This window comes from Passer domesticus, chromosome Z (genome assembly GCF_036417665.1).
Source record: "Passer domesticus isolate bPasDom1 chromosome Z, bPasDom1.hap1, whole genome shotgun sequence".
In the NCBI taxonomy this organism is placed as follows: domain Eukaryota; kingdom Metazoa; phylum Chordata; class Aves; order Passeriformes; family Passeridae; genus Passer; species Passer domesticus.
This window is the reverse complement of record NC_087512.1, coordinates 35830119-35856752: the sequence shown is the minus strand read 5'-3', so window position 1 is coordinate 35856752 and position 26634 is coordinate 35830119. Positions and strand designations below refer to the sequence as shown.

General features: G+C 36.3%; 1 protein-coding gene and 1 long non-coding RNA gene across 7 annotated transcripts in view; one reads left to right on the top strand and one right to left on the bottom strand.

The window, feature by feature from the left end:
- Positions 1–24522, bottom strand: part of VPS13A (vacuolar protein sorting 13 homolog A) — a 103686-nt gene extending 79164 nt beyond the window's left edge. For all 5 annotated transcript variants that reach the window (XM_064405060.1, XM_064405058.1, XM_064405059.1 and 2 more), the window contains exons 1-19: positions 24366–24522; positions 16096–16139; positions 15530–15572; positions 14543–14638; positions 14147–14248; positions 13347–13456; positions 13030–13089; positions 12008–12067; positions 11719–11799; positions 11214–11271; positions 9137–9264; positions 8810–8916; positions 8008–8179; positions 7583–7645; positions 3848–3983; positions 3171–3265; positions 2192–2334; positions 683–884; positions 490–604 (exon numbers count right to left, since the gene is read on the bottom strand). In XM_064405060.1, coding sequence (XP_064261130.1) covers positions 490–604; positions 683–884; positions 2192–2334; positions 3171–3265; positions 3848–3983; positions 7583–7645; positions 8008–8179; positions 8810–8916; positions 9137–9264; positions 11214–11271; positions 11719–11799; positions 12008–12067; positions 13030–13089; positions 13347–13456; positions 14147–14248; positions 14543–14638; positions 15530–15572; positions 16096–16139; positions 24366–24465 — 1915 coding nt within the window. In that variant the 5' untranslated portion in view covers positions 24466–24522. The remainder of the gene's footprint in view (positions 1–489; positions 605–682; positions 885–2191; positions 2335–3170; positions 3266–3847; positions 3984–7582; positions 7646–8007; positions 8180–8809; positions 8917–9136; positions 9265–11213; positions 11272–11718; positions 11800–12007; positions 12068–13029; positions 13090–13346; positions 13457–14146; positions 14249–14542; positions 14639–15529; positions 15573–16095; positions 16140–24365) is intronic.
- A 140-nt stretch (positions 24523–24662) lies between these two features.
- LOC135290130 (uncharacterized) overlaps positions 24663–26634 on the top strand; it is a 59523-nt gene continuing 57551 nt past the window's right edge. For both annotated transcript variants that reach the window (XR_010352838.1, XR_010352837.1), the window contains exon 1: positions 24663–24726. This is a non-coding gene — a long non-coding RNA (uncharacterized LOC135290130). The remainder of the gene's footprint in view (positions 24727–26634) is intronic.

Here is a 26634-nt window from a genome sequence, read left to right as displayed (position 1 = left end):
TTAAATAACCAAGTGTTAAATAACTAACATAACATGAACAAAACAGAAGATGTAACAAACTGTTTTAACTCTGTATGGAGTATAAAGACTATCTATGGATTTGGAGGATATTTTACAAGTAGAAATAGTTTAAGTTAAAAGAGATGCAAACATAAAATTATTCAATACTTAGAATAAATATAGTGCAGTAAGATTGAATAATTCAACTTATTTAGATGGTGTGTTAGAAAGGTACATATACTGAAGGTACATAGACTCTTCATATTTCTTCTGAACCATTCATTATAGACACTCCTTAAAGAAGCATCAAGTAGATGAAATGATGATAGCAAACAGTGCTAACTGAGCAGGTGGGAAACACCTGATTTAGGTGGTGTCTTAGAAAGCTATGACTTGGATGCACACATCTTCATCGGGAAAGATACAGTTAGCACTCCTATGATCTAGAATTTGTCTGAGTGTGCTGTCAGAAGAATATGCAGCACTTGCCTGTTGATGTTTTTTCACGGAATTCTTCAAGTTTCATCAGAGTTGCTGATGTCAATTGCTCTAAATGTACATCTTTCGGAGGTCTAAAGAAATCCACTAAGTTATTTACTGTCATCTGTTAAAAAAAAAAAAGGTAAATTTACTATTAAGTAGGATTTTTGATGATTTATAGCTTATTCAAACATTTACTTACTGCATCATATACTATTTCCAATGGTTGTGATTCTATTCTAATCCTCTGATCTGCTTTCTCATCCAAAGGATTAGTCTCAAACATTATGCTTAAAAGCGAGGTACTGTCATCTGAATAGACCGTTCGAGAAGACAGGAGACGGGGTGTACACTTTTTTTGAGACACGCCTGTAACTTCAAGGGAGGTAATTTTTGTTTCAAACCTGTAAAGATATATAGGCAGACTGTTCAGATGCAATATCCATCTGACTAAGTACAATTACATGATCAAAGTATAAAAAATTACACGGAAAAAAAACCAAGACACAAACCAGTACAATATGTTTCTACCCTACCTTAAATTATAGCTTATTCTAAGGACTTAATATACACATCCATGTGTTAACTTTTTTCCATTTCATTCTCTTTTGTGTCTATTAGATGCCCCTGTCTAAATACAAAAGGGCATCCCAGTTACTTCCTTCATTCACTTTTCATGAGGACAGGTGTCAGGGCACGTAAGAGATTCTGCAAAGTGGCAGAATTCAAATGAGAATTCTTTGCTGTGACTTCAGGAATTAGAAGGTGTATTTATAGAGGGAAACAAACACACAACAGAGACAAAAGGGTTCTGGCACAGAGAAATGAAAGAAACAAAGATAAATAGCCTAATTACTCCAAGAGGTACTTTTTAGGTCTTGGACTTTTTTTTTTTCCCAAGATGGTATCCACCTCTGTAACAGCTCTTAGTTGAAGATTTTTTATCTCCCAACACTCTAAGAAAAATATTTTACTGTAAAAAATGTAGTATTTTTCCCCTTTTTCTTAGTACAAGAGGATTGTCAGGGCCATTTAGATGCACGGAAGTACCAACAGAAAACACAGATGCAAAACCTTAGAAAAAATTCTACATAAAACTAATCAAGATCAATAGTATCTTAGTATCATACATATATTGTACATCTCAAAGTAGAGTGAAAAAGGTTTAAAACAGGAGAGTTATCTTCTCCCAGAATTTTTAAGTCACTACATTTGAAATAAAATTGAAATATTTCACTAGATGCTTTTCACCACCTACTGTGAGAGCATAAAACAAACGAAAAATCATCATTTACATATTTCTTCCACAAATCTAAAAGCGAACTGGGAACACAAGAACTTTTCAGTCATGTTAAATGCCCACAAACAAGTGGTTACAACACCACCCTGCTCAGGTTAAATTTCAAAAGGAAACTTAACAGTCACTTTTCAAAGCAAATAACAAGTAAGTAACTAGATTGTTTGCAAATAACAATGACAAACTGAAGGAAAAAAAAAAAGGAATATATCCATATTAGCACAAAAAACTCTGGAGATGCAGAGAATTCAATCATGGGAAGAGTATCCACGATTCATGCCTTAGACGCAGAATGACTCCACTCCAATCTGCACAAGGAATGACACTTAAATATCATAACACAGTCTTAAAATGCCTACTAGTCATCATCATAATTTCACAACAGGCGAAACCAGTTTGATAGAGAAAGCTCACCTTATTGCTTGTGCACCTGGTCGTTGAGTAAATACTGTACTCAAGTCGGTTAATGCAAATTCTATTAGCTTAGGAGTTTGCTGGTTTTCTCTTATTGATATAGACATGCTTAATAAGTTCACAGAGAACTTCATGGCTTCATACTAGATATGCCAGAAAGAAAACAACATAAGAGTATAAAACACATTAGTATCCATCTTAATACAGTTTATGAAGAGATGAAAGCTACAACTAAGTTTGAAACTACTGCTTTCTTGCATAGCTTGTATCATAGCTGGTGTAAAAGTCTACAAAGATGCAGGCTAAACTAAAGAGCAGAGTATCCTTACAAATATGAGTCTTTTATATCTTTACCAAATTTTGTGAAAAAGACCCTCTGATGCAGAGGTAGAAAGCAGTTCATCATATCATCCTTGGTATCTTACAGTAAGAAGATTTATCAGACTATTTCTGAATGGTTCAAAATGTTTCTCTTTCCCAGTACAATCATTGAATCATCTCTTTCTTTTTATAATATATAATCACTTATTCTACCTCATCTACTATCACTCCTATTTTAGATTACAGTGCACTTCCTGATCCTTTAGTAAGATTCCCTAGTGCATTTTCTTAAAAAGCTTTTGAATTTTTAAAGATAATATATGAATATACTTCAATATTTAAACTATAATACACTACATATATGATCTTATTCTTGTTAGAGAAAGCAAAAATTTATTCTTTACTATTTCAGAATATCCAAAAGTAAGCTTTATAACCACTAAACTGAAACTGCATCTAAGGATGCAGAAAACTGACATGCAGTAACTTCATTAAAAGGTATCAGAACAGTATTCAGATCTAGAGACAGAGCTTCAAGTAACTTAGAAGTGATTTGCTATCATCTTTATAGATCTTTGTTAGCAGATAAAGATCTTTGTTAGCAGCTATATAAAAGATAAAGCTACTATTTGTTACCATATAGTCAGCTATGACTTACTGATTTTGGAAGGGTTGGATCCACAGCTGTTTCACTATATCCGATTGCTGCATAAAGTTTAGCTTTCTCTTCCTGTGTCATCAGCTGTTCAAGACCTGCCACATTTCAAGAGGTCAGTTAAACTGAGTATAGGTATCTGAAAAATGCAATTACTGTTATACACTTTCCTGTGCTTGATAGCTGTACAATATCCAGTAGATACTGTCACCATTACTGTCACGAATTAGTAAAAGAAAATACCCCAGGGTTTAAAGCCAAGTCTTGCAAATCTAAAGCATGCTTTAAAATGCTCTTATAATTTTTTCCTTACCTATTTTATTTCCTATCTTGCTAACAACAGAAGCAGCCTTTGTGATTTACTTTCTATGTTCCATAATCGTTACTAGTGCCTTATGTATCAACCATACATAGCACGAAATACACAAATTTTAAAATGAATGCAAGTAGACTTGTTTACATTCCATAACTTCTACTGTATTGAACACAGTTCAGAAGGAACTATGGAGAAGTTATACAATTGTATAACCTCTGTTACACGCAACTAACAATTACATCAGCAATAGCAAAGGATAAGAGAAAATGTATACAGTAACAATTTGATAACAAGTTCCACTGCTAGGTACCTAGGACTCTAATAGATTCCTAGTAACAAAGAGAATACCAATAAATTATCATACTTGAACCCTTTACTTCTTGGTTTTGTTCATCCTTTTTTCCACCCGACCAGCTCCATATCCAGCTAAACCAGCCACCAGAATTTTCATCATCTTGTTTTACTCCTGGCCTGTAGATTTTCAATCCAGCCTTAGTTGCCTTAAATTTAAAAAATACTTAGGTAAGTAATTTTCTTCATGCTTTTTCATTACTTTTCCTAAGAAAAATATAGACCCAGAGTAGCTCTAACATATTAGAAGATCATTAGACAAGCATTAAAAAGGCAAAATGTTTTTATTTAGTTTCCCTTCTAGTCACTATTTCAAGTACACAGTGCATTATTGGACCAATTTATTTTGCATAATAACAACCACCTTTACAAAAGAACAGAACATGTAAAAGGTCAATAAACATTTCTTACAGAGCAGCTTTTCTCTCCAGCTTTCACCATAAAAACCTGCAATATTATATACCATGGTTTTCTAAAGAATAATTTAAAATACATATGTAAGCAACTAAACAGCCATCACAGGCTAAATTTTACATTAGCCCTACATTTTTCGTTTCAAGATGGATACCCAAAGCAATTTTAAAAGTATTTACTCTCATAATACAGTATTTACTCTAACTATTCCTGCAAGTGATAAATATAGGTAAAATAGTAAGGAAGCCCTCCCTCCTCCCACACTCATTATTTCCACAACTAGTTGATGCCCTATCTGATGCCGGTCACGATTCCAATACTGGGTCCTCACAGAAAGTGTAGACTACATCCAAAACTGACCACTGAATGTTTGCCATGGGGATGGCAAACAAACATCGAGTGATCCAAGAGACAAATTTGTTCTGAGAACTATAGTGATCCACACAAACTAACTTTCTTTGTGACTAATGCGATCCAAAAATATACAATCAGTTGCAAGCCCTAAATGTAAAGATACTCTGGTGAAAGTGAGACAGGAATCCCTTCTCAGCATTCAAAACACAAATATCTCTGTAACACAACTAGGAAAAAACCCAGCTGACCCTAAATCGGTACTCTGTAGGGACTTTTCACATCTACATACCTACCGGACAAAGGAAGGCAGGATTCACCACAAAAATGTAAAGGTTTCTGGGTTTATACTATTGATTCACCTCAGAGAGATGATGCAGAATGTCTGCTTAACAACAAAAAGCTACCAAAAGTTTGAACAAAGTCCTCAGAAGTCCTCTTCATAAAGGTTACCATGTCATCAAGCAGATGTTACAAAGTGAATGACCCAAATTAAAAATGGACAGGCCTTAGATAAAGAGGTTAAATCTGTGAGATTACAGATTTCTGGGATACTGAGGCTGAAGGACAACTGCCATGGAGAAAAAGTGATGTTTAAAGCTATGACTCTTTCACATGTCTGAGACAGAAGCAGGCAGCAGAGCCCAGGGAAAGAAAGACTGCAGACAGAAATCACTTCGCAAAGATGAAGAAAAAAACATCTGTGCAGTATAGGAACTACAAAAATTTGCTGAAGAATCTTCTTGAACTTTCCCTCTCCTCCATTTACAATGGTTAAGTAATCAATGCAGTCATAGACTTAAAGCTTAATCAGCAAGGTAACTATTTTGACTAAAAGAAAGAACTACCCAAAAAGTGGGTGTAGCCAGGTAGGTCAGTCTCTTCTCTCAAGTAACAAGCAACTTAACATGCAGAAATTGCCTCAAGTGCTGCCAGGGAAGGTTTATATTGGCTGTTAGGAAAGGGGTCTTCACTGAAAGGGTTGACAAGCAAAGCAACAAGCTGCCCAGCGATGTGGTGGAGTCGCTATCCCTGGAGGTATTTAAAAGGCACATAGATATGGTGCTCTAGAACATGGTTTACTGGTAGACCTAGCAATTTTCTGTTAATAGTTGACCTTGGTGTTCTTCCAGGTCTTTTCCAACCTAAATGATTCCATAGCTCTATCCTGTGTCCTAACTGAAGTAAATCCTAGAAGTCTGCCCTAGGCTGAAATGATAGCATTTCTCAAGCTGATACAGAGCTTAGCTACTAAAGTTTAGCTATTATTAGCTTAGCTACTGAAGCTGAAGTTATTATTTGGTACTTCAAATACTCACGATAAAAAAGGAAAAGTGGTCTGAGGTTTGGAATATAAAGTTCTGGCTATAAAGCTGCCCAAAAATGAGCACTGTGATCACAAACGTGATTTCTGAGGAGCTTGATTAGGAATCTTACTTGAAAAGTAAGCCCTTGAAAGTCAACTCTTAGGTATGCTTTTAAGAAACAGAAAAGCTTTGCAAACAGCAGGATCATTTGCCGGGCTTTACTCAGCCTACATCTAATGGGTCCTCCTTTAAATACCTGGCAGATCTAAGGCTAACTGTCAGGATACCAAAGTAGTAGTATATTTTTCTCTTCTAAATCATTTGAATATTTTTTCAAAGGTATGACCTGATAACAACAAAACAGATGCATCCTGACAGATAGATGGAGACAGAACACAACTTCAAATCACTGTGATCTGATTTTCAATACTATGAAATATATTCAGATAATCAGCCAGCACATTTTTCAAGATGTACTTCTAACATTTTTCAAACGCAAGACTTAAAGCCCAAACAACTGAAAATTCATTTCCTTGCAACCTACTTCTAAGTGTTACAGAAATGTATCTTATAACTCAGGATGTGAAGGTAGTCAGAAATGCATATATGACATAACCTTTTGTAAGCAGCATAATCACACTGGGGGAAGGAAGAACAAAACTAGATAGAAAATATTTCAGAATTTCCATCAACTTGCAAAAAGTTGAAGGAAAAAGATAAAACCAAGGAAACGATACACTACAAGATAAGACTATTCCAAAATCAAATGAGAACTAAACCAAAACCAAACCTTCTGCCACCCCTTGAAAAGCACTCCAGTTTGGATAAACTGAAGAAGAACAGTCATGAATGTTTCTTCTGCTTCTGTTAGAGCTGGGGTAATGGCAACACAGGCATTAAAATGGGGGTGTACATACAGACAAATAGAAGGAACAATCACATTTACAGATTCCTCTTCAGAATTTTGGGTTAGAAAGATGACAGATTTCAGAAGAACTACTAATATTTCACTTCAGTGTCCTAGAAAGATGCTCAAACACTGTATGTAAAACTAAACAGTACATTAACCTAGGAAAACCAAGGCTAACAAATTAAGTGTAACTACTCAAGTCACATTATCTTGCCAATTGCACTAATCTAATTGCACTAATCTTCTTAAATGTATTGCTGTACTCTGAGTAACATTTGCAAAGAGTACATTAAAATGTATTGCTGTACTCTGAGTAACCTTTGCAAAGAGAAACATTGCATCTCTTTTCAGACTCAACATACTACAGGTGATCACTCAATGTAACACAGTATCATGAAAAAATGGAGTGCACTAAGAGTCTAGGCCGCTGTGAGGAGGGACAGCTTTGGGTGTATTTCCAATTTAACTTTGTTAATCCTTTGGCCACATTTTCCAAAGTAGATCCTTCCCACCGGAAATAGAAAGGGATTTATCCCAGATTTATGCCAGTCATTTTGAAGAAAGAGTATATGGAGTTATCTAATTTTTGTTTAATTACAGCGCTGAAAAACTAACTACACCTCATAATAAAAAAATCATGAAGGAGGAAAATGGAAAGACTGTATGATACACCACTCAATCACCATAGCTAAAAGGCGTCTGCCTAAAATCTCCACGACCTTATGTTTCAGTTATTTGTAGACTCATTTAAATGCTGCAATTTTACCTCAACTTCTGCTTGTTGCCTTGCTAAAGTGATGTTAAAAATATCCAAGGCCTTTTCAAATTCCTAGAAGAGAGATGAGACATTATTTTTGACAATTTAACAACTGTTACATTCCACAGCTCAGTTTTACAGTAAATAACTGCAATTCATGCAATCCAAGTTAATTTGCTGAATCTGAAAACTTAAAACAAACCTGGAAAAGAACAGCACACCAGCTTAAGCTGTTTTTCTTGCAGTTACTAATTTAAAGATTTACCTCATGTATTTATTTATACTAATAACAAAGAAATGTAGGAACAAAGTTGCAAATATGGCCACTGAAAATTTTATTTTAACTTAGAAGTGATTTAGGAACATTTTAACATTTAAGTTTGAACAAGTATCAAGATGAACAATATTTAAGCCTTCAACAGAAAATTACTAACCTCCAACAATTTTAAGATTTCTTCACTAGGTTTTTTTGATGTTATCTTTGTTTTATACAACTCTTTATAGTTCTTCACTTGCTTCCTATGATGTGAAATATGTTCCCATGACCACATTTGGAGTTTAGGTTGAACATTTACTCCAAGGACACCATCAATAACATATTTCCACCTGAAAGCAAAGCAAATGTATAGCTTATCTTTCTTTTGGTATATTGAAAAGATTACTAAGGCTTTGCAGACTCTCACTTAATACAAATTCAAGTGTATTTGCCAAGAGTGAAATCCCCTGACTAATATCATACTTCTGATCAGCTGAGAAACCTCAGAATTTTACTATTTTTCCCTATACACAGTTAACAGATTGCTGCTAAATCTATGCATGCATGTGTGAGAATAATAAATTTTTAACGAATCTTCTGAAAAGAAATCAAATCCTTGCCATCTGTGTTGCAATGGTTTGCCTGTTTTTAGGTAATAGTTATGTTCTTGTAGAGCTACCTAACATATAACAGGGGAGCTTTAACTTAAACAAATTTATGACACAAAAACACTATCAGACTTAAGTTCCTGATAATGGTCGTTAAGAGTGCAATCACAGATTTTTAAATATTGTGTCCACAGTTTTGGTTTGAGGTCCTCATCAACTTCCTAAAATACTAGCTTAAGAAAAAATAATAAAAACAAAATACTTCCTTTCAGAAGGAAATTAGTTCTAACCTCCTTAAGAAAGAAGCAATTCTTTGGTAATTATTTTAAGTTAATAACTAACAAATTATTTTCAAAGTCTAAGGTTGCCTACCATATCTTGGCGTTGTTGTGCACTGGAACATCAGGTCTGTACTTCCTATATGGCAGATTTCGAGTCATCATATCAATAGATTCAAGAAGCTCCATAACACTGAAGTACTAGGCAAACAAATCCAAACTGAGCATTATTATCTTTCTGAGAACAACAGAACAACAGGTATCAAGCTTATCTTTGAAGAGAAAATCAGTTACAAAAAAAAACAAAAACCAAGACTAAGTTAATAAATATGTACATTATAAAATTTCAGACCACCTTTCTTATTCTTGCAAACTAACTTTTTTACTACATTATATATAACTTCAGAAAAATAACTGGTACCTGTGGCTTATTGAATTCAACAGTTATATCTTGTAAGTTTACATCTAGATCTATCTTCGGTGATGAAAAGTCAACATCAGATCGAGGATTCATAAGGAGCTTGGCTTTAGCTGAAATTGGGCGGAATACTAAAAAACACAAGTTGATATAAAAAGTGCAATTAAATTATTTAAGACTGAAATAAATTATACATATACTTATCTAAAATTATGCCAGACTATTAGTTCTAGAATGCTAGACTTGAAAAACATGAACTGCACCAACACAACTTAAAACAGAATACAATCTATACTCAATTTTCAGTTTCACTGTGGCAACATTTACCAAACAAATTTCTGCAGAGCACCGCCACTGACTTTCCTGAACCCTGAATTACATACAGATGTTTCAATAAACAGTTTACATTTGTAACAAATGGAATCTTTTTTGGCTATGATACATTTATAGTACAAGACAGTTTCAAATATAGCATTTATTTCACTATAGGAACTCTTATTTCTTGAGATTTTTTTGTTGTTGCTATTATGAATGCTTTCCTCTTTGATAAATTATACTCACAACAATGGTTAAAACCCAACATTCTATGTTTCTAATTCCAAGCCCAAGAAAGCATGGAAAAAAATCAATATGCATTCTACATAAAAGTGAGGCACATCACAAGAAAAAACGTTCAAAATATAAATATTTTATCTGTTCCATAGTTTGGAAATATCAGACTTTTGAAGCCATCTTTAGTTCAATATTTTCATCTGTTTCAGCCATTGATCCAACAGTAAGAATTTTTATATTATCTGAGTTTGTGTAAATCATATTTATTTCAAATATGATTTCTTTCATCTCAGCAAAAATACTGATATATTATCTACATATCAGATATTCCAAATTCTCTGAAAGGTTCATACTAGTGGAAACATGCATTTTTGCAAGAAGAAACCATGAAACTTTTAGTTATACCTCTACATGGAAGTATTTCAATTAATTTTCTCCCTACATTTAGCTTCCTAAAGTTCATTTTTTATGGTTCTTATACATAAGTATAATGTTCATATTTACATGAAGTGATAAAATTAGACTTCATGCTTCTTACCTTCCTATCAAAGTTTTAGTCTTTTGAAGTCATGCCCCAAATGGGACCAAATTTTCATTACCACAGTACACCAACAAAGTCAGCATCTCTGATGGCACTGTTGAATTTTAAGAGTATAAATCTTGAATCCTAAGCTTTACATACACCTATTTTGAACTTACTACATAAAGACTTGAACAACTTATAATGTTTAATACTTGTTTTATTGCAAAAAGAATCAAATCCAGCAACCAAAAAAGATAAGGAAGATAAGGGTAAGGAATCAGAAGAAATAGTTTTCTGTCAGTTAACAGAGAGACTCTTTTAGGGGAAGGTAGCAGCATAAAACTGATAGTGATTTTTTAACCCTGGCTATAGTGAACTGAGGACTTTCCTGCTGGAGAACAAGCCACTTCCAAGGCCATTCAGACTTGTGAACAGTTTATAAACAGTTTATAATGATAAACACAAACCTTGTATTTTCCATACAACGGAAAGCAAACTATCACCATTTTTGAGTGACACCAATGTGATTTTCAAAATTAAGTAAGAAGTACTCAAAGCAATATAACTTGCAATATTCCCACTAAAAAAAATTAATGTTTCAAAGTTGTGTGATTACTACTTCCACCTCTCATGGAAAAAAAAAGGATACTTTGCATAAAGCAGGTGACCCCAAAAACATACTCAAACTAATCTGAATTCACCAAACTTACACAGCGCATATGTTATTGCTAAACTTCTTAAATAAAGGAATTAATCAATAGATGTTAACAATGAGAATCTATGTACAACATTCCATTAGAATGATACATGACTCAAGACTCACCTTTATCAAGACTTTTTTTATATACCTAAACAATACAATGTTCACTGTCAGAAAGAAAGTTACTCTTTCAGGCTTAAACTGCACTCCTTAGTAAGATTTTTGAGTAAAAGCCAAAGTGACAACCACTGAGATGCAGTAAAAATTACAATTAAAAATTAATATTACAATTAAATAACACTTACCAAAATCATAACCGTCTGGAATCACGTTGTGGCTGGCAACTCCCTGTTTTAAGTTAACCTACACATGCAATGGAGTGAACAGTAAGTTGTGTTTCTATTTCCAGATAAAGTTTTTAAAGCACAAAATGTTAGCATTTTTAAACAGTTCTCAGATAATCCCTCTGACCCCAAGTAAAATTCAAAATACTCATCTATGTTTTTAACAGGATCACATGTCTATATTTACCAATAAAAATCACTGAATAGTGGTAAGATGACCATCAATTGTCTCAATTCTGTTACTGGCAGAAGACTGTTTTTTTAACTTTCTCAGATAAGCATTATACTTCCATCACATAAAACCCTTATACTGTTTTTTCCAACATATACTGGTTTTTTCCTAAAAACATTTTTAGTTACAAACAATTCTGCAGGACATTGATATAGAAAGAAGCAGGTCTGAATGTGAAGCATGTTCTCTGCTTCCCAGTTTCAACTAAAAGACTAGATAGATACACTATCTTACCAATGATTCATCCCAACCACCATGGTAGAACATCTCTGATTTCACATTCCAATAAGCAAAAAGGTTATCCAGTCGCACAAGCTGAAAATACAACAGAACATACGCATTGGTATCCACAAATTTTAGATTAATTTGGATTTCACAAAGTCTGGATGAATAAAAATATTCAGAATGCTATATTTGCTATAGAGCCTACATAGTTACATGTTTTCTTAATCTTACTTTCTGAAACTCTAATGCAGCTTGTTTTATTAGCAATTCTTTCTTTAGCAGGCAGTCTATACTGTACCTTGTGGAACAACTTAGCAGTTTCATCATGTAAACATGGATTCCAATTCTTATCTGAGGTCTGAAATGAGAATTAAACAAAAATACTCCAGTATCTATAATTCACCAACAGGTTATAACTGAAACAAACTACAAAAAATCATCATAATAACATTTACATCACCATAATTAAATGCCATGGAAAGTAATGGAATACAATGTCCTGATTTAAGATGATTAATGCATTACTTTAAGTGAAAGCTTGAAAAGTCTACTTCCTCCAAAAATATGTACATGTATACACACTGATAGGCTGCACACAAGAACCCAAGATAATCTAAGATTCTGCTTTCAGCATTGTAAACAGTTTTCCTTTCACCAATAATATTTTTGGGCAGGCTCCTTGGACAGAGATAAACAAGGGACTGAATTATTTATAATTCTGAAATCAATCAATTTTAGTTTGAGCCTAAAGAAGACCCTTTAATGTGCTAGGAACAAGCATTCACAAAACCACTATTTCATTCAAGAAAGTAACGTTTACTTAGGACATATTTTCTTTACAACTAGCAGTTAGCAAAAACTACTGAATCAGAGCAACTCAGAACAATCAACATACTATCCTACTACACAGTCTTACAGAAAAAAAATTTCATACCATCTTGTGATTACTACTCTAAGTACCTTAAAGTGCAGTTCACAGATCAAAAAAAAAATTAGCTCTAGTCAAAAATAAGTTGTCATCTTCTTTATTTCTTTTTCTTTCTTTTTCTTTTCTTTCTTTCTTTCCCACCACTCCCTGTTATCAGGCAGTAACTTTCTTTCTTGGACCTCAAGTCAGTTTCAGTAAAATATTCAGAATGAACAGCCCAAATCTAGCAAATCTGGTGTACTGGAAACCACACCATTGTGTATTGCTGATGATTACAAGTGTATTTTCCATTAGACAGTATGTTACCAGAAAGCACAACATACAAAAGCACAACTTCACCTATTGGTATATATTAACATGTTTTTCAGATAAAAGATGAGAAATAAAATTACCTGCAAACTTAGATTCTGAAGTGAAATCCCAAATGACAAGGGGTTATCACGATTTGTGATCTAATACAACACAGGAAAAGACAAAAAAATAATTATTTCATACTCTATAAGCATACACTTCGCTAAGAATTTAAGTATCTTTACATTTTGGTCCAAGCTTTTCTTCAGTTTGTTTGGGTTTTTTTATCAAACTAATAAAATTCCACAACTTACTAGTATTCTCTCAACATGAAAAGCAACCAGAAGAAATCAGACAGGTTCCCCATTTCATGTTACAGTGCACAACCCCTTATGCTAAGATACACAAAAATACTTACATCATCTTCATAGCGAATATGGATGTTGGAAATTTTCAGCTGAAGATTTTTGATGACCTGAGTAACTAGCTTTTCTACAAAAGTGTCTTGTTTCTCTTCTTTTACTTTATCTATGTTAAAGGAAAACAATTTAATATTTTGTTTACATTCCAATATATTTTTTAAATTAGACAAAACAATAACACAATAAATTTAGCATGGTGTTTGAATTTTCTATTACATTTTACTCCATAGAAACATGTTTGCTCTGTATAATCTACAACATTTACATTCTCAGATTAAAAGTTTTCCTAGCTTTACTACCTGCAGAGTGAAGAATCAGGCAGTTCAAAAGTATGACCAGCACCCACCAATACTCTAGGGGAAAAAATCATACTTCTTGGAAGTACCAGAAATTTAATTTAAATATAAGAATTTGCATGTAACGAAGAACAGATTGAAACAAACCTTTAAAAAGCAGTATTGGTACTGTATTTGGTACTGTATTGGTACAGTATTTGACACTAGAAACAAACTGTTTCTTATGAAAGAGGAAAGAAAATGCCAGACGACACATGATACAAAAAGCAGTATTTCAAAAGCCCAATTTATATCAGATCACATCAATGCTCAAACCTTTTTATTTTCAGAATGCTGGTTCTGCAATACTGATGGCAATTATACCTAGAAAAATATAACTAATAGGTTTTTAAGTAACAAGGAAAAAACAAGAATCTGAACACATTGACAAAGTCTGCATCTTTCTGGATTAAAGTAAAGAAAGAAACAGCATCACCTTCATTAGCTTTTCCCACCCTTACCTCGGTCAGCTATCTTTTGCTTTGCTTCTTCTATTCTCTGCAACTCCCTTTGTCTTGCTTCCAAGAGCTGCCTGGCTTCTTTTTCAGCATCATATTTTATGCCTAAACACATAATGTAAAAATGTATAATAACAAAAAGTCGTATATATTTTTTTAAAGATACTGTTTCAAAAGCTGTAATTTTTACATTTGTGTAACAGTTAAACATAACAGTTACATAGCAAAAAATTAGGTGATGAAACGTAAATTACTGAAAGACTTCCACTCCATTATTTAACTGTAATTGCTAAAAGTTTCTATTAAGAATAAAGCTCATAAAAACAGTATCAACCCATTCCAGATAATTCTGAAACCCCACCAATCCATATAGTCTCTTCTTCCTATACATTAACTTACTGGCTGTGGGCACAATAAGCAAATAAACTCCTTCAAGGACTGCCTCAACAGGTTGAGTATAAAGGTTTTGCCATGGAATCTGTAGGTTAAGTTGACCTACAAACACAAAAGAAAAAGGTTGAAGCATACAATTAAATAGTTGACTGGAAAAGAAATGCAAAGATAATTTATATTAAACACAAAATCTAAAATAATTTAACAATTATTATACTGGACAGAAATTACCCCAGTACACCTGAGGCAAAAGATGCCTCAGTTGGGTTGTATTTTCTTACACAATACACAAACAACATGAGATGATTTTCCGCAAGAACTATCAAGTCTACGGTCTTTCCTTATTTCCTCAAATTACATTCCTCCTTAACAGCAACATCTTCCTTGTTGAAAATCCACTACAGCACCCTCAGAAACAAGAAAAGCACATGAGCAGCTTACACATCATCACTCAGCTAAATACTAGGTTTTGTGAATAGGGATCACGAGGTTACAGTGCCTCCCAAGTGTAAATTTTAATAAAATACTAAATCAGTCACAGAAAACACATTATGTCAGGGTCGATTTAAAGGAAGCATAATGGTTTTAGACTTACTTTACTTTATGAAACCACTTTCGCAAGACAACTTACAACAAGAAAGCTTTTTGTTTTAGCAAAAACAAGGAAGGAGATGAAAAGGCAAGTCACAGGTAAAAATCAGTTATGGAGTCTTGTTAAGACAAGGAACAAGATCCAGTCCTGCCCAATTGCTCATCTTTGCTGTGATGGGCTATTTTCTCACTAATATTGAGGTGATTAAACAAGACTCCAGTATACTTTATTGAAAGGAGCTTCCTCAAAGTTTCTTTTCAGATGAGACAACTTCAGAGTGCAAAAAGTATACAAATCACTGAACACATGAAACTACTTACTTAGGATGCCTAAAGTCACTTGCAAGGAAAGGCAGTACTTTTAGAAACCCCTGCATGTGTACAAGATAAAATGCAACTTACCAATATGTCCTGCTTTAACTTTAAATGGCACATCCAACTGACTCTGAAAGAAAGAGGTTTAGAAAATTTAAGCTCAATTCAGCAACATGTGAAATGTTCCAATGCAGGAAAAGGTATCATGATAACCTCAACAAACTTACCTGTCAACCACGGGGAAAAAAAAAAAATCAGTATAATGGACAAGCAAGCATTTGGTTACCAATTTAGACTGTTATGCTATGTTAGGCTGAATACATTCCCAAAACCAAAGTTCTAGCTTCATGGGCTATAGCAAAAAAAAGGTCTTTCAGTATTGCTCTTGACCTAAGCACATTCTTTTAGCAATTGCCGAGTGTTCTCTTAGGGGGAAAAAAATGTATACATTTTGCCCTTCAAATTTAATCTCAAATTAATCAGATAATCTATATAGGTGCAGAGAAAGCAAGTCAGTAAGCTTCCACTTGAAAAAAATTGTGTCCTAAAATAAGAATAAAAAATGCACGTTAAACTCATGAAGCGCATTAAACACATAAAACATAGCTCAGGAATCATTTTTGCAAGTATTATTGTTGTTTTCACTAGCTTACCAGTGCATTTTCTTTTATTTCCAGATTTTTCAGTGCTACAGCTCCTAAAAAAAAAGAAGCCAACAAGAAAAACTGGAATAAGCAAAGTGGTACACACTGCAAGTTCCATAGTCTGAATCAGTGCGTTACAGAAGCCTAGAAGATAAGGGGCCTAATGTATGTTTTAAACACCAATGGAGGACAGCAGTGGAGTCAACCAAGATTAGTTGGTAAGAACATGCCATGAGAAAGAATGGGACGTGGCAGGAGAAGGTGGCCATACAGACGTAAGCCAGAACTCTTCTTAGACAAAGGTCTATGCTTATGCTCTATTTCAGGAGCCAGAACAAAGGAATGAAGTCAAGAAGTAGGCATAGACTGTCAACCTAAGGTCCATCCAGTATGAAGGGATCAAGACCTCCAGAGACCCACAAAGACCTCTGACACACTCCCAGAAAGGTCTAGAAGAACAAACTGCAGAAGACAGCTCATTTGCACAGTAAACAAGCAAATTATCTCCATGGCACAGAAATCTTAACTGTATAAAGGTACCCAGAATCAAACCTGCACACACATGTGCCCCAGGGCCCTAGACACTCCATCAGCTGCACTGACGCTGGAGTCAGGACTGCCAATGTTCCTTCCTTTTTTTCTCTGTACTGCACTTTAATCTCTATGTGTCTCTCTCTTCTCTCTTTCACCTATTCCTTATCCAAGACTTAGCATCATGTATTTATACTGTAAGGGACTAATTTACACCAATTTCCACACTGTGTGTATAATTTATTAACAAAACTTTTAAAGTTTTTACAGACACACTGACTTTTGTTGTTCCTTTTTGACCATGGGTGCCTACATGTCAAATATCCATGAAAGAAGATTAAGACCATGAAAGATGACTAATAATTCCACAAAATAATATCTGAAATTGTCTCACGGAGCGTGCATGTGCATGAAAATAACCTAAAATTACTCAAAGTGAAGACGCTGGCAAACCCTGTCTCAATTTCGTAAGAACTCATCTTGAAATCAAAAGTTAGCTTCTTTTTCTCAACCATCTGTTTCCTATCCTTGTAGAAATCTACCAACAGTAAATGTGAGTGGAATTTTAGCCCTCAAAAGATCTTTTTCTTGCCAGTTTTATTTATAGGCCTACAAAAATTCACAGGAAGTATTTCAGTAATCTAATTTTTAAGGACAGAAATTCAGTATAATGTGAACAAAGAAAATCTAAATTGCAAGATCAGTTTTACAATATACTTCACATCAAACACTTGCCATAACAAGAGGAATACTGGGACCAGAAAACTCGTAACTTAAACATGCACACAGTCCAATGCAATGCCTTCTGCAAAATCTACAAGAAGAATGGAGCTTCTGTGACAGTTACTTTCAAACTACTTGTATAGCATTAACACATGCACATGGAATAGACATCTGATACAGCTGAGCAGGGACATAAATGAGATTCCAGAAACCAGAAGCAGATTACAGGCCTGGAAAGCAATACAACTCAAGGTTGCAAATGAAGATTGAACTTACACAAAATGCTTTTCTTTCAGGATGCATGTCAGAAATAACAAAAGGTATGGGGAAATGGGAGTCCAATGGCAAGAATATTCTTGCAGTTATACAGTGCTAATGGCAATCAACAACTGTTCAAAGTACCACAAGTCTTGGGAAATTGGACCCAAATCTCAAAAGTGTACACACTAGAAGAGGTGGCTCAAGTTGTTGAACTGATATGGAAGAGCTGATCAGGTAAACTAATCAATTTTATCTCATAGCACTCACAAAATACTATGAAGTTTTTAATATTTTAGTTTATTCATTGCAGCAAATTACAGTAATTTTCCAGTAAAAGTATATACATCTGACATGCTAATATCAGTCTCTCTAGAGAAATACTACATGCAGAAGGATGTTTTTTGACAGCTGATGCTGCTGCTGTTAAGCCTTAAAATACACACACATTGCCAGGAACAACAGAAAAGGGAAAAACAAAAAAAGCAAAGAGAGCTTTTCCAAAAGCAGACTGTAACTAGGACTCTAGTCTAGTAGTCAATAACAAGGTGATAGTTTTATACACCACTGGTTCAATTCTGTTCTAAACTCACTCCCTGATAAAGCCTTCTTTGCAGAAACCATTTTAACACTAAAAAAACCCAGTTCACTTCTTCAAGAAGATATCACTAGGTTTAATTGTATTAATAGCAATTAATTCTAATGGTATCCCGAGCAAAGGTTCAGGTTTGTAACCAAGTTACCGGGCATGAGGTGCAACTTCTTCAGGTCAGTTGAGTCATGTTAAAAACATTCATAAGGAAACTGTAAGACTACGTGACACATGAAGCAGTTTAACTGGGTTGAGTTTCTTCACTTTCACTAATGGCTATGTAAACGTTCCCTCTCATTTATCAAGAGCCTGACACATGCCACAGTTCCACAGAGGCACAGTAAGTCAAGCTACAATAATTTGGCAGCCCGGATACTTCCAAAACAAAGTACTGCAAAGTGAGTAAGGATTATCGTAAAGATTTACAAACAATGTTTTGTGATTTCTATTTCTAGAGCTATTTCTCATTTTATTTGAGCGCATTATAACACCAGAAAATAAACAGAGAATCAAGAATATTCCAAACAGGAAGCTTCTGAAATTTCCACATTAAATGCTGGGATTTGGAAGTGAGGGACATAATTCTTCACTGTTTTTGCTTATGATTTTACAATTTTTAAAAATCACTTATGATTTTATAATCAAAAAGTTTGATGTTTTAGTTAAGAATCACTAGAAGAAATACACCTTTAGTAGAATCCCAGGCATCTAAATTTTGGTATAAAATTACTGAAACATTCACTAAAATATAACAGTTCACTTACAAAAACCTTGTTATGGTCTGATCACAGCGAATGGACCATCAAAGCATACAAAAGTCTATTAAAGAGCCACTAGGTTTTGTGTATTGATGTAACCTTTCTTTTTCCTATATTTGAGAGAGAGCCCAAAACACTAACTAAACACTACTACAGTAAACAGGAAATATTTCCAAAGCCACCACACTTCCAAAGCTTGCAAGAACTCTGATGCTCAGAATTTGAAATGTAGTTATTGACCATGCCAATATTCTCCTTCATTACCAAAATTTAATCTCTACCACATGTAGCCATTTTCCTTGCAATGAAATGTAGATCTAAGTGCAACTACATTGAATCCTGACCATTCTGTTGGGGATTGGAGGCAAAAAAACCAAAAGCCCCCACAAACAGAAGCAGGAAAACCAGGGAATAAACCCTAGTTACAGGATGTAAAACAGTTAGTGAATTAGCCTTGAATTACTGACAGTAGATTTAATTGCAAAAATCAGAAAACACGTCAATATTTGACTGTCAATTTTGCTGATGGTTGGTTGTGGTTTTTTTGGCAGGGCTAGTGTCCCTCTCTTGGGAGCAACCAAATGTTTTGATGTCAGAAATGCATCCAATGCATGATTAAAAATTACCCAACTAAGCAACCTTAGAAACTGTATGTACAAGTAGTTGGAGTTGTATAAATACCTAGGGTTAAACATGCAGGCTACCAACCAAAACAATAATAAAAGCCAGAACAGTTACAAATATCTATAGCAAAGTCTAGAATTTATTTAGGCTACAATATAAAGCAAATTTTTAGATTTACTGAGTTCTGGACAATGTGACTAATTCAACAAAATAAAACAACTGTCAAACTTCTAGAAAAATAGCTTTATCATTTCAATTCTAGATACTCAAAATAACTTCATTAATTTAAATGCATGAACTAACATCTACCACCAAGGAAACTATTTCACCAAAGAGGCCTAACAAAAATTTTGCTATGGTTGTAAACAAAAGATAAAGCGGGGAAGAAAATTAATCTACATAAAAATCCTGTATATTTTACCTAATTAATCACTCTCTGCTGTCTTGTAAATAAAAGGGCAGAGGAAGGAAAGCAGACATGAGAGAGATGAAAGATCAGAAAATGCAAATACCTTAGCTAATATCTGGATCAGTATCCAACACTCCTGTTCAAATATTTTAACAAAATTTCTGCTTTTTTTCCAACAGCATTATCAGCTTGTGAACACCTCTGATCACTTAACACAAACAGCTGCTTTTGCTAGTCATTTCCCACTTGTGTTTGTGCTGTTAATTATTTCTGTTTAAGCATACCCTCTAGAGACAAGCTGCAAGCCTTTGAGGATCAGTGTCTGCCAAATACCACATCTATTGACATCTACTGTAAAATGGATGTGAAAGACAGTAAAAACTACTAGACATTATGTATCCCTGAAGTGAATTCAAATTACTACTATGTAAGGGGAAGGGAGGAAGTTGCACCTGCTATACCTAGACAAGGCAAAGTAAACAAAAGTAGTGGTCTTTCACTATATCAACAGTTGTAGCCAAAAAAAAAAAGTGTTTGTGTGCTCACAAACATGCCAATTATCTGCCTATATCATCTTACTAACACAGCTACCCCAAAAAGAGACAGCAGCTACTCAAATAATAAGTTGTGTTAAGTAAAACATGCTTGAGACATTACCTAATAAGCAAGTTTGTCAAGTCAATCAAGATTTAAGCTTTTTAAAGGGAAGTACAGAGGGTCTAATCAAAACACTGAAAAATTTAGACAGAGCCAAAAGAAAATAATAGTATCATGAACTGTAATAAAACAATTGTCTGGTCTCTCATAACTGGAAATATCACTAGCATTTCACTTCTTGTCAAAGATAACTGCATACATTTCACATTGCTGCAAGCATCTTTTCAAGTATTTTAACTTGACCAGGCTTAGAGCATTCAAAAATATCTAAATAAATAAAATATTTAAATTCAAAAATATCTAAAATACTTATCTAACCTGTTTATCTAAGCCAAGTACTTGCACACTTGTTAACACAGTTCAATGAAACTATCTTTCTTAGTGAACAAGAGGTTCAAAAACACTGTCCTTCCCAGTATAAGCCATCCAATAGCTTTCTCTGATGGCTGTCTAACACAGTAGTCTTTTACTTTGCTTCATATTAACAGAGTTCCTTATGCATACGATTTTCTCCCTTTACACTTTTTTTCTGAGGCTTGGCTTTTCCAGTATTGGCTCTACACATACAAATTACCTTTTACACCTGTGTAGGCTGAGCTACCTTAAACTTTCTGCACAGCCTTTTATATTTCAGGTCATTCAGTTCTTGCAACATTCTCAGCCATTAGTGTTTTCAGATATCACATCTTTTTTCAATATGGAGATAGTCTATATTTTTACCCTTCAACCTGAGGGTTTTTTAACAAGAAAAAAAATAAAATCATTACCGTAATTATTAATGTGTTCATGTATTTTCTGGAGCAGTGTCATCAAACAAATTTACTACACAGATTGAATACGGAACAGCTTTAATAGTGCATGATGAATTCTCTCATTCATCAAAACCAAGGTTAATATTAAGCATGATCATTAAGAAATCATTAATAAAGCTCCGAATTTACAGAGGCTGAAACTATGTAAAATTAGGTTTTATACATAGATTCAGTCTATGAACAGGTTACTAGCCTTAATATAAAAAACTAGGCCACGATTTGCTTCCTACAGCCTTTTAATATAAACCCTGGTTTTTAATACAAACTCTGGTTTTTAATCATTCAGAGGCAAAAAAATACATGCCTTTCAAAATTTAAGACTATGTATATATATTTATATCACTCGTGCAATGCTCTAGAATCCAAAAAGCAGTGGTGACTTGTTACAGGCGAAAAAAAAAATCCAAACAACTTTCCTTTTTTTTTCCTTTTAATGTGATGGATTTAGGACAATTTAACTTCAATAGTACATGAATTATGTAAAATTTAGCAATCTTATCGAGATGCACAAAGACAAACACTAGGAAAACGCATAGCTGTAATGGAAATGCTTTCAGAGCACACAGACAAGCATGAGAAGCTATTAAATTTACACAAAATATGAAGGAAAAAATAGTACATGTTTTAAAAATATCTTAATGACAAAATTTTAATAATTAGCAAGCTAAAAAAATTATCCATAGACTTTAGGTATATTTGAGTGTAGGGATCTGCTAAACAATGATGCACTCCATATAAACGTTTTCTGCTTTTTCTACTGCTGGTACTACTAATAGTAGTACCTGCCTTTTACATAGCAGAATGCAATTTCTAGGTCCTTTGAGATATTTGAAATAAAAGAAATACTGCAGATGTACAGACCATTAAACACAATTTAAGTGAAAAAAAAGCATCATGTGGTAGACCAGGAAAAAAATAAAACTCTACAAGTGATGCCTCACCAACACAACACCGCAGTTCTGAGACTCTTAGAGCAAGAGCTCTAAGATATAGCTCTATATATCAGTATACACTATAAACAAGTTAACAGGCTATGTAGAGAAAAAAAAAAATTATTCTAATACATGAGCACAGGAGAAGTGAGAAATTTAGTTTAAATAAAAATATACTAAACTGTCAAAAATATGAGGCCTTCTTGAAAATTAAATAATAAAAAGGAAAATTGAGTTCCACATGGACATGGAAAAATATGACAGCTGAATATCAAAACTTCAAAGTAAAACTGAGGGGTTTTTTTCACTTTTTGTTTGGGTTGGATTGTTTGGTTTGGCAGTTTTTTTTAGTTTTTTTAAATTGAAACAATGTGCACCTAATCTGTTAATAGATGCTTCACAGAGATATAAGCTGCTATGACTAACCATCAGCAACCTAGAGAGCTGAGAAAAATAAGCTTTTACTTTTTTTTTTTTGCAATGTACAAGCATTGCCCAAAACATTTACAATTTTCCATATTTTTCATTAAATATTCTGTCTTCATTGAACAGAAAGAAGGAACTATGTACAGTAACTTCAGTACGCAAATCAAGCAATGAGCTTGACACAGTTCTGCTGAAAGGTGCAATTAGTCAAATAAGGCTCACCTAATCAGTAAGATATGCAATATTAAGCCTTACTGCTACCGACTAAGGACTAACACATTGTCTCCAGAAGTTACACGTGCTGTTGCTGTGTTAAGACTCCTTGTAGAGACTGAACTTTACAAAGATGCTATGAACGCCTTGACTAACTGAAGGAAAACAACTGCAGAGACGAAACTAAATAAGGACGCCATTTCAGAAAACAAGCATGAAAACAAAAATGTCCATGATGCAAAAAGCTCCAGAAGAAGCTTACAAAATCCGGTTACTGTATGTAAGTGCCTAGGAATGAAACTGCAGGTAGTCAAATACCTCGAGGATGCTTCACACCTGTGAAGCAGCATGCTTCACACCATGCTTCACACCTATGAATGCACCTGTAAAAAAACCCCGAACGTCTGTGTTTGCTTTTGCTGATGCTGCAGACACGTGGGATGCACATTCAAAACTGAGCCAGCACTGATCACTGCACAGGCAGCCGCTCATGGTCTGTGTCTGACAGACCTTTGGTGCTGTTTTCCCGCAGGTACCTTAAAGCGGACCTCAGGCGTGCACATTCAAACAGAACACTTCACTGCCTTCAGAACTGGCATGTTCATTTAATTCTACAGACCACTGCGTACCTCGCTTAGTACATCTAGGCACCGCCTTGGCAAACACCTAAGGCAGTATCTACTCCTGGTTCTTTAAGGCTAAAAATAACAAGTATTCCAGACGTACAGATGGCAGCGCCAAGAACGAACGGGATGTCAGTGCCGTTCGCGGAGAGGCCCCCACAAGCACTGAAACGCCGTCAAAACCCTGGGCGTTTATGCACGGTTTATTTCCGGGCGTGGAAAACGCCCGCAAACCAGTTCAGTTTCGCATTCCCAGAATCAGGTCAGGCTCCCGCCTTCAAGCTGCCTGCCCGCCTACCAATTCCCAAACTTTCCGCCAGCACCAGAGACACCACCACCAGCCAAGGTCCGTCCCCATTCAGAAGACAGCACGGAGGGCTCCATATGGAAAAACAAAACAAGCGGCCGTTCACGCGCCTCCAGCACTTCGCTCGTTTCCCTTGCCCCCGTTCTGCAGCTCCTCCCGCTCCGCCGCCGCCCCCCGCTGCCGCAGCCGGCTGCTCCGCGGACACCACCTCCCCAGCCCGACCGCCCCCGCGGCTATTTTTAAGCGGCCGGGCAGGTGGAGAGGCGGCAGAGCTGTCGGGTGGGCCGGCGGCCCAGGGGCCACCGCCCCGGCCTCCTCCCTTGTGCGGGCGGCAGGGCGAGCCCGGCCGGGCAGGAACGCACGCGGCGGCATGAGGGCAGGCGGGCGGCTCCCCGCGGCGCGCCAGGCCCGTACCTCCCCAGATGCCCAGCTTCAGCTGGGAGCTGTCCAGGTTCACCACGTAGTCGCCAAGGAAACGGTTCAGGACGTCCACGACCAGGGACTCAAACACCATCCTGCCCGCCGGCCGCCGCCGCCCGGCCGCAGCGCCGCCGCCCCGGCCCGGCCGCTCCCCGCCGCTCCGCCCCGCCCCGCCCCGCCCCGCCGCTCGAGGGGCGGTGCAGCGGTGCCCCGCCCCACCCGCTGCGGGCGCGGCGAGAAGGGGCGGGGCTTGGCCGGGGCTACGGCAGCCGGTGGGGGCTGCGCAGCTCCGCCGGCCTCGGGCCTTTCCCTGCCGGAGTCGCTCCGCAGGCGCGCTCGCTGGCCGCTCCTAAAGGTACGAGTTACCACAGAATGGGTCAGGTTGGAAGGGACCACAGGGTCCAGCCTCCCTGCTCAAACAGGGCCATCCCAGAGCAAATGGCACGGGATTGCGACCAGGTTCTATAACATCGCAGTTAGGGAGAGCTCAACAGCCTCTCTGGGGAACCTGTTCCAGTGCTCGGTCACTGCACAGCAAAGAAGTTATTCCTCATGTGTAGGTGGAGCTTCCTGTACGTCCGTTCCTGCCCTTTGACTTGTGCTATCGCTCGGCAGCGCCGGGCAGAGTCTGGGTCCGCCCTTCCTTCGGACGCTGCGGGCGCTGGTGAGGTCTGCCCTCAGGCAGCCCCTCTCGAGGCTGAGCAGGCCCGGCTCCCTCAGCCCGTACTCCCATCCCTTAGTCATCTTTTTGCCGTCCACTGAACCCATTAGTTTGTCCAAGGGATTTAAATGTGGCATAGCCATAACAGTTGAGTATTTTTCTCTTCGCCAGGCTAGGCAAATATAGAAATTACTGCATGTCTTGAGATGTTCAAAAATGGCTGAGCTATTACTGGCATAATGACTAAAACAAACTGAATTGAATTTATCTCTCCAAAGAGCTTGACTGCCAGGGTGTTTTCTGGCTAGGGTGTAAGCTGGATTGCAATGGAAATAACTGGGCCATGTTTGCCCTGAGTACTGTGCTGAGGACCCCTGCAGTCACAAGGTTTTTTAAGGAAACCTCCCGGTTTGACCATTTACAAGGCTCCCTGACAGTGGCACTCCTGATGCCGAGACTTTCACTGCTAGGACCAAGGCCCTTCACAGGAGGTGGCGTCACTGAAGTGAGCTGCTGGACTTGCTACACACCTCACCTTCTGTCCGTGTTGCTGAACCCTTGTACTCAGTATAAAAAATTAAACCATTGGGAGAAAAGGAATGTGAAAGCTGCCAGGTGTTATACATGTTTTCGTTCCTTTTTACAGAAATAAAAGAATACTGCCTAGCACTTCTGACCTTTTCTTTCACTATGGGGTTTATAAGCCTGCTTACCACAACCTGCCACACCAGCAATGCCTTGCATATCCACCCAATATTCAGAATAAAATAATTTGGAAATAAGTATCTTGACATAAAGAAATACATTTTTATCAGGGATTATGTTGTTCTTTATTAACACAAGGAAGGGGGAAGAGTGATACTGAAGAATGATAACAGAAGATATAAAATGCACCGTCTTATTGAGGCTTGGGTTCCTCTGAAGTTACTTTGTATTGTTCAGAAAAATCACAATCAGCATTTCCAGTTCTTGGGTTTAGCATCTTTTTCTATTGAAAACGGCAGTAATACAAAAAAAAATCACCACAAACCCCCCCCCCCACACACACACAACAAAAAACACAACCCACAACTACATTAGAAAGACATTAATTGGACTAATAAACTAATTGGAGCAGAATGTGATCAGCAGCTTGTGCATGCCAAATGTAACTGTGTCCATGCACTAATACACATACATGAGAATCTCTACAGAATCTCTAGCTGGCTTTCTATAAATTTCTTACACAAAACCAGGCATATTTCTTGTAAGCTATCTCTAGAGAAAAGTGTGAACACAAGGCTATATTTTGTGACTCAAATCATATATATATTATATATATATATATATTTCCTGTTGTAGAAAAGCTAGGCCTTAAGTCCACTCCTGTCCATTTACTTTTCTAAAATTGGGCTTTGGCACTATGTCTTCAGGATTATCTTCTTCCAGTCAGTTTTTCAAAGTAACTTTACTTTGTAAGTCTACAGCTCCTTAGGGCGTGGGTAAAATTTCTTTGTCTCGTTGAAATATTGTGGAGAAGATTTTCTGAAGTCAGGGGAGTAGGAGTGTCCAAGGTCAAGTATGATTCCTTCTGATCACAGTGATACAATTTTTATTTTGTTA